Source organism: Lampetra planeri, chromosome 44 (assembly GCF_965212315.1).
Source record: "Lampetra planeri chromosome 44, kcLamPlan1.2.h2, whole genome shotgun sequence".
NCBI classification, from domain to species: domain Eukaryota; kingdom Metazoa; phylum Chordata; class Hyperoartia; order Petromyzontiformes; family Petromyzontidae; genus Lampetra; species Lampetra planeri.
In genome coordinates this window covers 3,278,526-3,294,459 of record NC_136150.1, presented here as the reverse complement: position 1 = coordinate 3,294,459, position 15,934 = coordinate 3,278,526, and the positions used below count along the sequence as shown (strand labels likewise).

At 60.6% G+C, this 15,934-nt stretch overlaps 1 protein-coding gene across 1 annotated transcript in view; it reads left to right on the top strand.

The window, feature by feature from the left end:
- LOC144732798 (uncharacterized) overlaps positions 1–15,928 on the top strand; it is a 30,163-nt gene extending 14,235 nt beyond the window's left edge. Inside the window, exons 4-13 of the mRNA XM_078614397.1 lie at positions 5,100–5,277; positions 5,515–5,595; positions 6,011–6,897; positions 7,949–8,034; positions 9,860–10,140; positions 12,280–12,625; positions 13,310–13,431; positions 13,551–14,646; positions 14,783–14,854; positions 15,256–15,928. Coding sequence (XP_078470523.1) covers positions 5,100–5,277; positions 5,515–5,595; positions 6,011–6,897; positions 7,949–8,034; positions 9,860–10,140; positions 12,280–12,625; positions 13,310–13,431; positions 13,551–14,646; positions 14,783–14,854; positions 15,256–15,264 — 3,158 coding nt within the window. The 3' untranslated portion in view covers positions 15,265–15,928. The remainder of the gene's footprint in view (positions 1–5,099; positions 5,278–5,514; positions 5,596–6,010; positions 6,898–7,948; positions 8,035–9,859; positions 10,141–12,279; positions 12,626–13,309; positions 13,432–13,550; positions 14,647–14,782; positions 14,855–15,255) is intronic.
- Positions 15,929–15,934: the final 6 nt, after the last annotated feature.

Genomic DNA, 15,934 nt, shown 5'->3' with positions numbered 1-15,934 from the left:
ACGCCGGGTGCATTGTACGTTGTTGATCTACGGGGGGAAACCGGGGCACCCGGAGGAAACCCATGCAGGACAGGGGGAGAGAAGAGAGAACGTACAAACTCCACACAGAAGGCGCCACGGTCGGAAATCGAACCCAGGCGCTTCTCTTGTGCGAGCGAGGCAGTGAGGTGGTGAGGCGGTGAGGCCTGTGAGTGGACGCATTGCTCCGACATGAAAGGTACCCGGTGACGGTGTCGTGATGATTGCGCCCCCCCACTCCCCCGCCCCCCCCCGCCGACAGAGATGGATCGCGTGGTGCCTTCGCCACGGGAGCCCCCGCCGCACCCCCGGGGCTCCAGTAATTTTAGAGCGGTGCTGGGCTCGGTAATTTTGGCTCGTGCGTGCGTGTGTATTTTTAGGGGCGTGCGTGCGTGCGTGTGTGCGTGGGGGCACGGCGATTGTCGGCAGGGCACTGGGCAGGTGGAACCTCCTCCCCCTTGAAGTGGACTCGGCTTCGCTTTTGCAACGAGAGGCACGGGGTGCTGGAGGTCGATGAGCCGGCGTGCGTGGTGCGGGCCACCAACGCAGCTGCAGCAGCCGCAGCCGTTGCCGCTGCAGCCGCCGCCGCGATCGATTCCCAAAGCTCGCCACGCACGCTGACTTTCTCCCATTCGTTCCGCGTGCTGTCTAATGGGATAACAGCTCCCCCCACCCCACTCGAGGCGTCTACATTCACCCCCTTGTGCACCGTGCCGGCCTGCATAGGTAATCGCGAACAGCACTTGCCCCAGCAACCTATGTAGGTACACGGGGGCAGCTTTGTTCCCTTGTGCACTACATCGGCAAGTGGCCTCGGAAGTGCACCTAGCCTGGCACGAGCGCGGTGGTGACGTCACTGCCGCCAGGTGGCGACTGGCTGCTGCTCCTGCTGTTGCTGTCCTGTTGTGTATTTCCTCTCCAGACAACACCTGGGATGTTTTCATTCATTCTCCTTGTTATTGGCGTGTGTCTGATTACTGTATCTCTGTGCATGTTTGCGTGTGCGTGTGTCTGTTGCTCTCCCTTCTCTCTCTTCCTCTACGCATTCACCCGTCACCTGACATGACCCAATGCCCTCCTCCATCTCCCTTTCTTCCTCTGCCTCCCATCTCATCGCCATCCATCTCCCACCCATCCTCACCTCCCTCCATCTTCCTCCCATGTCCCTGCCTCCCTCTGTCCCTCCCATCACCCTCCCTCCAGCTTCCTCCCTCCACCCCTCCCTTCTCCCTCCCTCCCTCCCTGCCTGCACACCATTTGCCAGCACGCATGTATCACCTCGCTTGAACACACACGCACGCATACACGTACACACACGCACACACGTACACACACGTGCACACGCTTACACACGCACGCTGCACGCTCTCTCGCAGATATGCACACATGCACGCTGCACGTACACAAACAAAGACCAACATCCGCTATAGCGTCTTAAGAGAATGTTGGGGGGGTCTCCTGTGAGTGAGCTTCTATGAAAGCCAACATGGATGGCCAGTGCCCTGCCAGGCCGCTTTGTCTCCCCAGCACCGATGTTGACATACCGCACCACGTACAAATATAAAGCCTAGAGGAGGCCCAGGACTGGTTCAGATATTAATCACCGATGTTGGCCGTGAGCAGAGATCAGACTCAGGTCGCCGGGTTCGTAGTGCAGTGCACTAAGCTTCTGTGCTACCGGTCCCCGTACGCATAAACAAGACAAAAGACAAAGATCCCCCGTATAGCCTAAGCAAACTGTAGGGGCAAGTGCTGTTAGCGAGCACCTATGAAGGCCGGAACGGTGCATGAGGAGGTGGGTGGCAGCACCACGCCAGGCTGCCTTTGTCTCCCCAGTGGCGATGTTTCCACCTTTCACCAGGTACAGGCTAGAGAAGATGTGGGCTGATGTGGTACACAGGAGTATATGGAGTTGAGTAGACGATGGAGGAGGCTCGTGAAGAACGCTGCTGCTGGGCAGTTGGAGGCAGTCGCCTTCCAACAACAACGCAGGGCAGAGGAGCGACGCTCACAACAACAAGCGGAGCGCTGGGCAGCTAAAATGCAACAAGTTGGCACAGTGGGGGAACAGGTGGTGCGTCTGCCAGTCATCTTAGTCATTAGCTCATGGCACCTGGGTCTGTCCCAAGACCTCCTGCCAGCGAGCCTTCGACACTTCACGTGGCCTCAAAGTGCACCTCGTCTGGTACAAGCGCCGTGGTGAGGTCACCGCCACTTCGTGGTGGATGCCGGCTGTTTTTGTTGTCCGTGTATGTGTGTCCGTGTGTGCAGTAGTGTAGTGGTTAGCGCGCCGCGCTACGAACCTGGCGACCCAGGTCCGATTCCCGCTCACGGCCAACACCAGTGACGATTATTTGAACCGGTTCTGGGCCTCCCTTAGGTCGACTCAGCCTCAAATGAGTACCTGGTGTGGTGTGTAAACATCACCACTGGGGAGACAAAGGCGGCCGGGCGTGGTGCTGGCCACCCACCCCCTCGTGTGCCTTGCCGCCGTTCATAGGTGCTGCTCGCTAACAGCATTTGTCCCAACGCTCCGTAAAGCTACAGCGGGGGTCTTTGTGTGTTTAATATGACCTTGAATGAAGGTCGCTGCTTTCGGATGACCCAAGCAGCTGGGAGCGCGCACAATCATCATTCACAAACACACGGCAGAAAATCATCCGTCACGCACACACGCGCACGCTGTCGCACGCAGCCCCGCGCACGCAGTCGCACGTACGGAGGCACGCACGCACGCATGTGCTTGTGCACACGAGACAAAGATCCCCCGTGTAGCCTACGCAGGCTGCTAAGGCAAGTGCTGTTAGTGAGCACCTTTGAAGGCCAGAATGGCGCACGAGGACATGGTATGACCAGCACCACGCTCGGCCACCTTTGTCTCTCCAGTGCTTTTGATTACCGACCGAGAGCAGATCCATGAATAGCCCTGAGCACACATTGAACTTGGGTCGCTGGGTGCGTAACGCAGTGCGCTTACCACTGCACTAATCATGCGCACGCACACATGCATTCGCATACAGTGACGCACACAGTCAAGCGCACAGTCACACACACAAACTCAAAACTCACGCAGTCACACAACAGCAACAACAACCGCCATTCGCCACTAAGTGGTGGTCAAGTCACCACAGTTGTGCTAGGCTAGGTGCACTTTTAGGCGACGTGAAGTGTCGAAGGCTCGCTGGCATGAGGTCACGGGACAGACCCAGGTGCCGTTGGTTGACTGACTGAGATGAATGGTAGCTGCACCAACTGTGCCAACTCGCGGTTTAGCCGCCCGGCGCACCGCTCGTTGTTGTGAGCGTCGCTCCTCCGCCCTCCGTTGTTGTTGGAGGGCGACTGCCTCCAACTGCCCAGTAGCAGCGTCCTTCACGAGCCCCCTCCATAGAGGCCGATCTTGACACACAGTCACACATACACACGTGCAGCCACACACAACAAAGATACATACAAAGATCCCCCGTATAGCCTGAACAGACTTGTGGAGCACCTGCTAAGGGCCGACATTGCACACGCCCTGGCCTGGCCGCCTTTGTCTCCCTCACACCAGGTACACACAGTCGTAGACACGTGCACGCACGCAGTCAAAAGCGCGCACAAGCGCACACAGTCAGACACGCACGCTAATTTGTTTCCATGACGATCGCTGGGAAGCAATTCCAGCGTGGTTTCTTTCTGCCCTGAGCTCCTCCGAGCTCCTCCGCGTGCGAGCGCCCTTCCATTGCTGCACCCCGTGCGGGCGACTGTGTGCAGGAGTGCGTGCATGCATGCGGGAGCGTGTGTGTGTGCGTGCGTGTGTTTACCAGATTTATGTATCTATCTGTGTGGCTGTGTGCGCTTGCACGTGAGAGTGAGCACGTGTGCCCCGTTGCTTTTGTGCGCGTGTGTGTGTGCACAAGCAAGTGCCTGTGTATTTGTGTCGGGCCTGGTGGGGAGCGGTAGTGTAGCGGGTTGGCGCTACGCTGCGCTACGAGCCCGGCGACCCGAGTTCGATTCTCGCTCACGGCCAACACCGGTGGTGACGATTATCTGAACCGGTCCTGGGCCTCCTCTAGATCGACTCGACCTCAAATGATTACCCGGTGCGGTGTGTAAACATCGCCAGTGGGGAGACAAAGGCGGCCGGGCGTGGTGCTGCCCACCCACCCCCTCGTGTGCCGTGCCGGCCTTCGTAGGTGCTCGCTAACAGCACTTTCCCCAACAGTCTGTTAATGGGCATATGGGGTAATCATTGTCCATGTCGATTATTTGTGCCGGGGGGGGGAGGGGGGGGTTGAGTGTGCGTGCGTGCATGTGTGTCAAGACGCAGAGACGGTAACGCTGAGCGAGACTGAGACGGAGAGATACAGACACGGGGACAAAGGGAAACGGAGACATATGGAGACACAGCTCCTATCACTCGTCAATTAACCACGAATTGGATGTCTTGCCGCAAAGGTTTATAAAAAGACAGCGTCTCTATCACCACCAAGCATATTGTGGTCTTGAGTAATTATGTTGATGACAGGAACACCGCTAGCAGGGCTGTGAAACAGATCACCTGGAACATGCCCAATCTCAGCACTGCTCTGAAGCTAAGCAGAGTTGAGCCTGGATGGTGCTTGGGTGAGAAACCACGATGCATAGCAGGTGCTATAGGAAGCTGACGCTGTGGGGCTACGCTGTGAGAAGCAGAACGCGGCGCACAAATATATTTTGCGCTGTACCCCTGCGCACGGTGTTTCAACTCGCCAGTAGTAGGTCGCAAGTTCGGTATTGTCCCTGCACGGTTGGTGGAGTTGGTGGTCGCGGTTTGTGTGGATGATGGCAGCACGTCCGTGCCACGCGGAACGTGGAGTTGCGACGAGCGATTCCGGGCTGTGCGCGCGGAGCCCCCAGCCGGTCTCGTCTGAATGCCTCTCCCGCTCGCACCGCACGCACCGCACGCACCGCACGCACCGCACGCACCGTATGATACGGATTCACCATTCGCGAGGACGGATCCAGCGTGGACGAGACACTGATGTCCCTGTGCTTTCCTGCCCTTGCGTCTCTCCGTGCGTCCATGTGTATCCCGCCCCCCCGCCCCCCGCGCGATGCAGAGAGGCGACACCGTGACCACGCGGTGACGGGGGCCGCCTCGCAGCCTCCGCCACCCCCCGCTGCTACCGCCACCTCCACCACCTCCACCACCTCCACCACCTCCGCCGCTTCTTCCGCTTCCGCTTCGCGCTCGGCTCGCGAGCTGCGGGAGCGACAGCGACGCTCCTCTCGTGCCGGGTAAAACCCCCCCCTTCCCCTCCCCCACCCCGCGTTTGTCCGTCCGTGGGTTGTACAGCAAGTAGGATGGCTGCCCCAGGCACGAGATCGGTGAGCATCGGCGAGCTGGGCATGGCGGTGGTGGCGCTGTGTGCTCGGCCGATGGCACGCTCGAATTTAGCATCGTGGAAACGTTGGAGCGGTGAAGCGGGATGGATGTTGAAGTGGTTGGTTGTGGCGCGGTGTCTTGCGGTGCAGGCCACTGGTACGGGTGCGGCCGGGAGACCGGAGTCGCAATGCCAGCGCCTCCCAGCCGCCCAGGTCATCGGACAAGCAGTGGTGAGGCTGGGTCACGGGTTGGGGGTCACGGGCAGTAGTCGTTGGTTGGCGGGGTGACGTCGCCGCTCGTTACGGGCGGAACGGGGAATCGTGGCACGGCGACCTGGCGCAGCGGCAATTCCAGTGGCCGCCCTGCTCATTACCGCGTTGTTGTGTAGCGACCGTCATCGCACTGCCCGCCGTCTGGATGTTGGAAAGTCCCCCCCTGATGTTAAGAGTTGGCCATTGCGTGCCGACGTCACAGTCCAAACACGACCTGCAAATGACTGGATTGGGATCACACGGATCACACGTTTCAATCTGTGTGATACGCACAACAGCTACCGATGATGATGATGACGACGACGCGGCGTGCAGCGATGACAGTGACACTGCTGGCGATGATGATGATGAATAACCCCCCTTTCCCTTGCAGCACCAGCGCGCCCATGCCCATCGTGAGTCTACAGAAACTCGACAGCGCCACCACTCCCCTGCGCACCACCACTACCACCACCACCACCTCTTCCTCCTCCTCCTCCACCACCTCCTCCACCACCACCTCCGCCAATACCTCCTCCTCTAGGCCGCCGCCTCCGTCTGCGCCACCGCCCCCCTCCTCCGTCGTGCGGAACTCTTCATCGCTCGCTCCCAAACAGCCCACGGCGCCAGCGACCAGGCCAGCACCATCATCGTCATCGCCACCCTCCACACCTCCACCACCGCCGTCGTCATCTTCATCATCATCAAAACCACAGGGTGGCGGAGGCGGCGGCGGCGGCGGTGGGGGTACAAAGACGCAAGCCAGGCCCGAAGGCCCCAGGGTGAACTCGCTTTCTGCTGGTAGCGGCGCCACCTCTTCATCGTCGTCGCCGTCGTTGTTGTTGTCTTCCGTCAAATTGGGATCGTCGAACTCGGTGTCGCTGCCGGTGCGGCAGAACTCTACCGCTGCTACCTCATCGGCCGCTCCCGCTGCGCCGCTCTGCGGGTCTCCCGTTCCTCCTCCTCCGCCTCCTCCTCCTCTTCTTCCTCCTCCTTTGCTGCCACCGCAAGCAGCGGGCGGAGGCAACGGCAGTGGCCGGCGCCGCCCCCCGCCGGCGTCTCCCTCGCTCCGAGCCGGAGCCGTCCCCAACAGCAGCAGCAGCAACAACTACCACCACCACAACCACCACCACAACAACAGCAACAATAACCACCACAACCACAACCACGGCGCCGGAGCCAACGCGGCCGCGGTCGTCCCGAACGGGAAGGGCCCCGCCGCGGAGATCGCCCGGAGGCGGGAGGACGGGAGGAGCGTCCCGCACCGCAAGGCGGCGCTGGGTAATGCGCATGCGGGCGCCCGGGCACGGTCGTGCGTGCAGTCATCTCCCTCTTCGCCTCTCACTGCTACCCTCTGCAGCCGTGCGTGTGGACTCCCTTCATCGCTGCCTTGCTCTTGAGTGGGTCGGTGGGTGGGTGAGTGGGTGGGCGGGCGAGTGGTGAGTGAGTGGGTGAGTGGTGAGTGGGGCGCCGTGGTAGCCGCGATGTGAACTCCCTCGCCTGGTATGCAGGAGGTCCTGGGTTTGATCCCGACCCTGACGCCTGCTGTATATTTGGAGTTTGCATGTCTCTCTCCTCGTGGTCGCGTGAATTTTCCTCTGGGTCCTTCGGTTTTCCCACATTTAGAAACATTTGGCTGCTATACATTTCCACCTGATAATTCACTTCGTTGGGCTATCATTTGTGGCCAGGTCGCTTTTGAAAAAGAGCGGTATATCTCAGTGGGCCTTACCTGGTCAAATAAACATTGTTTAAATCGTTTTTAGTAATAGATCAGTGAATGTGTGTGTGTATGTTGAACTGCTTTCTCACCATACATCGCCAGCCGTGCTAATCGGAGGTGCGAATGCAGGAGTGTTTGAATGGGTAAGTGAATGGATGAGTGGGTGGGTAAGTGAGTGCGTGAGCAAGTGGGTGACGAAGTGAGTGGATTAGTGAATGGGTGAGTGAGTGCTCGGTCAAGTGAGTGAGTAGGTAAGTGAATGGGCAAATGCGCAGTTGGGTAAGTAAGGAGAGGGTGGATAAGTGAGTGGGAGAATGAGTGAGTGGGTGAGTGAGTGGGTTAGATGTTTGCTACACTATGGCTACAATACCAATGCACATCGCCGTCATCGTCATTGTTGCTGTCGTAGCCCCAGAGTTTATTTAACGCGAACGCTTTGCGGATTTACAAAGCGCGGGAACGCGACAGCGGCTCCAAGACGTGAAACGCGCAAGACCAGCGCCGCGATCGGTGACGACCGTCCGCAAATACGCGACGTCTCATCGCCCGCGACGGCGACTCCGTGTTCCTGACTTTGTCCCCGTTTTGCGTTCTCCCGGCGGGCGTCAGCGCGAGAGCCGGACGCGGGGCGGCACCGCGGCGGCACGGACGTGGAGAGCGGCCGGCGGCCCTGCCTGCGCTCGCTCGCCTGCAAGGTCAACAAGCGCGCGGTGGTGCACCGCCGTATGCGCGCGGCCCCCGCGGTCGCTCTGCCGATCAAGTCGGTCGATGAACGTTTTTCGCGTTCGTACGCCGGCTCCCAGGACCGGAATCGCAATCGCATAAACGATGTAGGTTACGCGATCGCAGAAGCAAAGTTTGTGGGGAGTAATAGCCATTTTATATACTTTTTAGGCATAAGCATTTACGAAATAACACTTACTACCCAGGAACAAACATTTTGTTAGTGTAATTCGGCAAGGCCACAGCTCCTTACGTGTCGAATTAACAAGGGTTTACCGTAGATGGGTTCCGTGACGTCACTTCGTTCCATGACATCGCAGAAACGTCGTTACCAGAGGTACACACGACAGAGGAGGCATCGGGGGATGCGTTACAGGACATCGGAGGAGGGAGGGGTACAAGAGGAAAACATTGCTGCACCGTAGCCTTCACTTTGTCTGCTTGGCTGAAGGTGGTCGTCAAGGTGGACTGCGCCAACCCCTAACGAATGCGCCACTTCATCCTTTTGAACGGCTTCGCATGATTTGTGAAAATATTTTCGCAAATTATTTTTTGTGCAAAAATATGGGGACCAAGGGTGGTCCCCACCATGGCTGCTTTCCCAGAGGATTACTTTACCACGGCCAGCTCCATTAAAACTTCATAAAAAATCTGCCAGCCATAAATTCCGTGATATTATTTAAATTAACTTTTGAAGACTGGACGGTCAGTCGTTTCCCCTTATCCGACGAAGGGAAAGCCCACAGAGCGAGAGCCGTGTGAGCAAAGCAACGTGCCCCCGATGTTTGCGGGTCTCGCCCTGGGGATGTCGAGCGATCCCTCGTCAGAAGATCGATGCAGTCCGGAGGGGCAGCAGGGACAGAGACGAGCAGTCGTGAGTGTCGTAAAACACAATGTGGATTTTTATATTCGTATCAACGTCAGTCGGAAAGGTTGCCCGAGTTGGGAATTCAACCCAGGCGCTTCTTGCTGTGAAGCCCCAGTGTCACCACTACGCCGCCCCTGTCGCCCTAGAGGGTCCAAATGCGTCTGGAGACGGACGCTCTACAGGACACAGAGGTCACGTTTATCTTATAGAATCAGAATGTTTATTTGATCGGAATCGGAATATTTATACTGGGGGAATCCGATGAGCTATAAACAGAGAGGCAGGCAGCTATAGGTCTGTCTCTATGCGAGTCTATGGGTCTTGTGTGAGTCTATGGGTCTCTGTGTGAGTCTATGGGTCTCTGTGCGAGTCTATGGGTCTCTGCTTGAGTATATGGGTCTCTGTGTGAGTCTATGGGTCTCTGTGAGTCTATGGGTCTCTGCGTGGGTGTATGGGTCTCTGTGTAAGTCTATGGGTCGCTGTGTGAGTCTATGGGTCTCTGCGTGGGTGTATGGGTCTCTGTGTGAGTCTATGGGTCTCTGTGTGAGTCTATGGGTCTCTGTGTGAGTCTATGGGTCTCTGTGTGAGTCTATGGGTCTCTATGCGAGTCTATGGGTCCTGTGTGAGTCTATGGGTCTCTGCGTGGGTGTATGGGTCTCTGTGTGAGTCTATGGGTCTCTGTGTGAGTCTATGGGTCTCTGTGTGAGTCTACGGGTCTCTGTGTGAGTCTATGGGTCTCTGCTTGAGTCTATGGGGAGAGGCAGTCGGTCATAGGCAGTGTGGTGAACAAGGGGCAGGGGAGTCGACAGCGCGGATGGCGGGGTGAGAGGAGTTCCAGACTGGGGGGAATTATTGTGCGATGACGTCTCTCTCGTCCCGCTAACCCCGGCTCTTCTTGTGTCCTCTCACCGTGCCGGTGCCACGCGCAGACCCCCGCCTCACCGGGCCAGCGCCGCTCGGCTCACTCGCGCCGCAAGGGCAACGGCGCCGCCGCCGACGTCGCGGCGACGCCGGCCCCGGAGCACCGCTCGCGCTCGCACAGCCGCGACGGAGCCCGGCACGGCGCGGCGCCGCTGCTCGCGCCGGCCACCGGAGCCGGGTGGCGCGGGGAGGACGTCTTGACGGTGCAAGCGGACGGGGCGGGAGAGGATTGGGCGGGCGCTGGCGACGGAGTCAACGCTTTGGCCAAACTCCGCTCGTTCAATCCCAGGTGACGCTTCGGGGGGTTCGGTGAGGGTGTGGTGGTGGTGGTGAGGATTGAGAGAGCGCGGTGAGAGGTGTGCAGCGTTCGGTGGTTGTGTACGGGTAAAAAAGATAAAGGAGCAGCCCTGCAATTGCACGAGAGGGAGCTCTGGCCTACGATTCCGTGCTGCACAGATGCCTTGCAAGAGCCAGGACTACCCACGCGTAACCCAGTCACGCATTGCCTGCCGACAGACTAACTGCTGCGTGGAGAGAGGCGGCGTGGGGATTTGAGCAACGGGCACCATTGTTTTAACGGCCCTTCCGGGAGATTGGAGAGGTGGACTCTGGGAGAATGTCAGCATGCAGACTGCGTGAGAGGGGCTGCCAGGGTGAGGCGCATCTATATCCCATGGTTCGGGCGCGCCCCTTTGCTGCACCTCCCATAGCGGCCGTGCGCGGTTTAGCGGCCGCCGCGGTTGCCGTGGCGGTTCCCTGGTCCCCGCAGGCCCCCGGCTCGGCACCGCCCCCCCCCCCCCCCCCCAGCTCACTGGCGCCGCTAAAAGCGTTGAGCTGGGCCCCCGGGGAGCGGGACCACGGAGAACGGTGCCGAAATAACCAGCGGCAGCAGCTCCCCAAGCGAGACGGAGGTGTGCGCAGAGAGCGAGAGAGCGTGAAATGAGTGGGTGAGCGGGTGGGTGTGGGTGAGTTTGAGTGGGTGAGTTTGAGTGGGTGAGTGCATGTGCGAGTGTTAGCACTGGGGAAACAAAGGCGGCCGGGCATGGTGCTGGCCTTCATCGGTGCTTGCTAACAGCACTTGCCCCGAAAGTCTGTTGAGACTACTACACGGGGGATCTTTGTCTTTGTGAGTGCGAGGAGGTGCGTGTGTGTGGGCGTGCTGCGCTATGAACCCGGCGACCTGGGCAGTGCTTATAACTTACTCCGATTCAGTCGAGAGCAGCGTTATCTTTTCATCAACTGCGTAACGCTGCGTGAAAGCTTCCAGGTCTGTCACTCCACACGAAGCTAAATGCCTTTCACGACCACAGTTGTGCCCTCCCTTCTCTGTTTGAAGAAATATGGAGCCCTCTAAAGGAACATCTGCGCCCGTTTGAAACATTCAGGATAGCCTGCCTATGGTCCATGCTGAGTTTAGCCAGATTGGATTATATGATTAGCTTAAAGATCCTTGAAAGATCTAGACACGGTCTGGGCCATGTAGCCCGCATTCCCAGCCACTGCATGCCCCCAAGTAGCTTCTGTTTGACCGGATAGAGCGGGCTAGAGAAGAGATTAGCTGCTATGGTGCAGAAGGATGTGGAGCTGATCGGACCCGCCGAAGGCTGGTGTCAGTGGTGTCAAGATAAGCTTTTGTTGAGGAGGCTCATGAAGGAGGTCAGAAGAGGTCAGAACAGCTGCCGTCCAGCAGCAGCGGAGGTCAGAAGAACAACGAGCGGTGCGCCGGGCAGATACAATGGAGTGAGTTTTCACAGTGGGGAACAAAGGGTTGTGCATCGCCCAGTCATCTCGGTCGGTCAACCCATGGCACCTGGTTCTCTTCCGTGACCTGTCGGTGAGCATTCGACACTGCACGCGGTCTCAAAGTGCACCTCAGCTTGCCACAAGCGCCGTGGTGGCGTCACCGCCACCTGGTGGCGAACGGCGGTTGTCATTGTACGTCTCGATTGTGCGCAGAGGTCGCAAACGGGTTTTGATTCCTTACCCGTACCCATACCCGGCCGTACCAGGGTCGCAAACAGGTACCCGATACCCGGCTACCCGTACCCGGCCGGGTATCGGGTAGGGTACGGGTATCGGGTACCCGATTGCGGATAGAACAGTGGGGGGGGGAGGCGTAGGCAGGAGGAGGCCTGCACGGAAATCCTCGTTGACCTGCGTCTCCCTCTGCAGGGAAGTTCACGGCAACATTGGAGAGCGACCGCCAAGCAGAGGTCGCAAACGGGTTTTGATTCCTTACCTGTACCCGGCCGCACCAGGGTCGCAAACGGCTACCCGTACCTGGCCGGGTACGGGTAGCCGGGTATCGGGTAGGGTACGGGTATCGGGTACCCGGTTGCGACCTCTGATTGTGCGTCCGCTGCAGCCGCCGTCTCACACGTACGTGTGTGTGTCTGTGTGTGCGCGCACCCATCGGTGACCTCCACAGGTCCCACACCCGTAACCTCCATGCGGTAACAACGGTGGCGGCTCGCGGTGGCAGCGGCGACGGCGGTGTTTCAACCTGGCCGTCCCCGCCACCGCAGCAGCAGCAACCGCCGGCGTCGTCGTCCTCGTTTGAGAGTGGCGAGGCTGCCCCTCCACCGCCCTTCTACGTGGTGGGGGGCAGCCCCTGCCCCCGAGGTAGCGGCGCGGGGTGGCACACGTCCAGCGACGAGGGCGGCTGCCCCGACGAGCCGAACGGAGGGGCGAGCGGCGGGGTCGGCGCAAGCGGCGGTATCGGCGACTTGGGGAGCGAGGGACTGGTGCTTGCGAGACACCCGGCGCCACTGGGGGTGAGTGTGGTGGGCGCACACGCCACGCGCGTATCGATACACAAAGACAAAGATCTCCCGTATAGCCTCAACAGACTGTTGGGGCAGGTGCTTTTAGCAAGCACCTATGAAGGCCGGAACGGTGCACAGGGGGGGGGGTGGCCCACGGCCGACCACCTTTGTCTCCCCAGTGGCGATGTTTACACACCGCACCAGGTACTCATTTGAGGCTGGGTCAACCTAGGGGAGGCCCAGGACCGGTTCAGATAATCGTGACTGGTGGTGGCCGTGAGCGGGAATTGATTTCGGGTTGCCAGTTTCGTAGTGCAGCGCTCCCCACACACACGCACACACGCGTATAGATACACACACGTGTGTGTACAGATACACACGTGTACACATACACACACACGCCTGCGTACAAATAGAATTACTCTATACAGGAGGTCATCGAAGGCGTCTGACTCTTCAGCTTTGCCTGCATCCCTCCACTGATGTTCGTCTTCAGCCGTAAGCCGCCACCTCCACAACCACTCCTCGCCTGATTTCCCACACCTCGCCGCCACGCTCCCACACAGCCTTCGTGCTTTTGTTCAAAAGAAGATCCGGTTCCCTGTTTGGCGGTTTCCTGCCCGCATTGGAGGACTGTCCACCCCTCGTGGTGACTCTGCCCCTGCACCTCTCCCACCGCCCGCCCCCCCCCAGGTGTGCACGTTTGGCGCGCGGCAGCTGTCCCCCGGGCTGCACTCGTTCTCGCGCACGTGGGGTCACTTCCGCGTGGCCTTCTCCTGCATGGTGGAGCGCCACCTGAGCACGCACATGTGGAGGTGAGCGCCGGCCGTCGCCGTCCCTCCGCCGCCCCCTCGCGCCGATCCTCGCCGCCCTTCGCCGCCCCTCGCCCCAAAAGTCCTCACCGCGGCTCTCCCCTCTCCCCGTCCCGACCCAGGAGAATCCCCGCGGCGTGCGAGCCCTTGCCGCCCACGATGCCCGTTCCAGCCGCCGCCGGCACCGCGGCCGCCGCGTCCTCCTCCTCCTCCCGGCCCTCCCCGTCTCCCGGCAACTGCGGCAAACGCGTCGCCACGGCGAGCGCCGTTCCGACTCCGTCCCCTCCGGCGCCGCGCCGCTCGCCCGCGCCGCGCAAACCCGGCAGGTGCCGCCCCCGGCCCGGGCGGCCGGCGAGCCGCGAGGCGACTCCGCCAAACCCGGGCAGCGCCGCCAAGAAGAAAAAGTGCAGCGTCGCCGCCAGCGTCGCCACCGCCGCGGCCGCCGCGGCCGCTGCGCCCTCGTCTTCCGCCTCTTCCTCCTCCTCGTCGTCGTCGGCCGCGGCACCAGGGCCGGACGCCCCCAAGCGGAACTGCGTAGCGCTGTCGAGCGGCGCCGACTCGGGATGGGTGGCGGCCGCGGCGCCGGCGGCCGCGGTGCAACCGCCGCCGCCGCCGTCGCGTCGGCGCAGTTCGCCCTCGCCGTCCTCGTCCTCCTCCTTCTCGTCGTCGTCCTCCTCGTCGTCCTCCTCCTCGTCTTCGTCGTCGTCGTCGGGGTCCTCGTCCTCATGCTCCTCCTCGTCGTCGTCGGCGGCGTCGTCGCCGCGCCACCGCGCCGGCGGCGGCGGAGCCGGCGTCCGAAGCGGCGGGCACCGGCAGAGGGCGGGTGCCAACGCCGCCGCCACTCCCCCGGCAACGGCCGTGGCGGCGGCACGTTCGCCGGCGCTCCCCAGCAAGCAGCACCATCGCCATCACCACCACCATCACCACCACCACAACCGCCACCAGCAGCCGCAGCAGCAGCGGAACCAGCCCTCCGCTGCCAACCACGCAAACTCGCACACACCGCCCTTCAAGCCGCCTGAAGGCAAGAAGGGGAAGGGTGGCGGCGGCGGTGGCGGTGGCGGCGGCGAAGGCGGCGGTGGCGTGGAGGGCCGGGCGGCGGGCCCGACCCTGAAGGCGAACAAGGTGGCGAAGGCGGTGGACATGGACTGTGTCCACGCCAGGACGCACGGAGCGCGGGGCCACAGGAGCAGCGAGAGGACGCTCGTCGGGCGGCACGTGAGGGCGCACGCACGCAAAGTTCCAAGCCGAGTAGTCGCGTGTTCTTGATGCGCGTGTCCATGTGCGCGCGTTAACGTGTTGGGTGCCTCGTGAATGCGTGCCGGTTTTACAGAACGCGCTTTCGTTTTGACAGGACAAGAGCACCGGCCTGGCATCTCCCGGCCGGCAGAGGCCCTCCTCCACGCCGAGCCCCCTGCACCGGCCCGTACGACCCCCCCCCCCCTGCACCGCCCTGTCCCCCCCCCCCACGATCAGATTTCATTGGGATCACGGGCACAGCAGCAATCGCGGCCTACTGGCAGAGTAATGCCGGCTTGCTGGCCAGGTTGCACCACACAGGGACGGGGGGGGGGGGGGGGTGTCATTTTAAATACGCGTTGAGGATACGGTAGAATGGAGGGCGGCTTCTGTACAACACGACTCATTGTGTTATAAAGAAGACATTCATCGCTTGCTTTTGTTTGCTCAGCACAGTTGTGTACTCCACGTTTGGGTCACTGCACTCCACGTTGAGTTTTTGCAGTGCACGTTCTGTTTGTGCTGCACCCTTGAGTCATTGTTACTGCGCGTTGAGTCACCTGTTGGCATGTATTTTCCTGTCGTCAGGCAAGGTGACGATGGCCGTTTGGCACAGACGAGGGAAGGAAAAACACGACGACTAAGAACGCGAAGCAACCGACGGAGCAGGCGCCGAACGGAGCAGGCACCAAACGGCGGCTCCCCGGACAGCCCTGCCCGGCGCCAAGTCACTGCGGGACCCCGCTTCAAACCCCCCTGCTGACTGCGGGCCCACCCACCCCCACCCCACCAATCCATCGCTCCCGGGGTCGTCTTCATTGCTGCCCGTTTTCCACCAAAAAAGAAATGAACACGAACTCGGCGACGCGACGTGGCTGCTGCTGCTGCAACGGGGGGGGGGGGAGGAACGGCACGTTGGGGGAATTGCGCAAATCCAAGAAGATGCCCCGGTGGTGGGGAACTTTTGGCTGGTTTGACAGACTCGCGCGAAACACAAGTCCAAAGATGCACTCGGCGCGACACGACCCCCGCCCAGTCCGACGCCTGGCGCCGTCGTCGTCGGCGCCACCTCCCGGCGAGCCTCGCGCCGAGGCAGAGGGTAAAGTAAAAAAACTGGGACGTCGCAAGCAAGTGTTACTCCGACGCAATAACGGGGGGCGGGGCGGGGGGGGTGGGGACCTCGAGGGGAGTTCACGCGCACCGCTCTGCAGGGAGCCCGCCCGCGTCTTTCTTTCTCTGTTTGTTCTTCTGTCGCGAACATATTTCC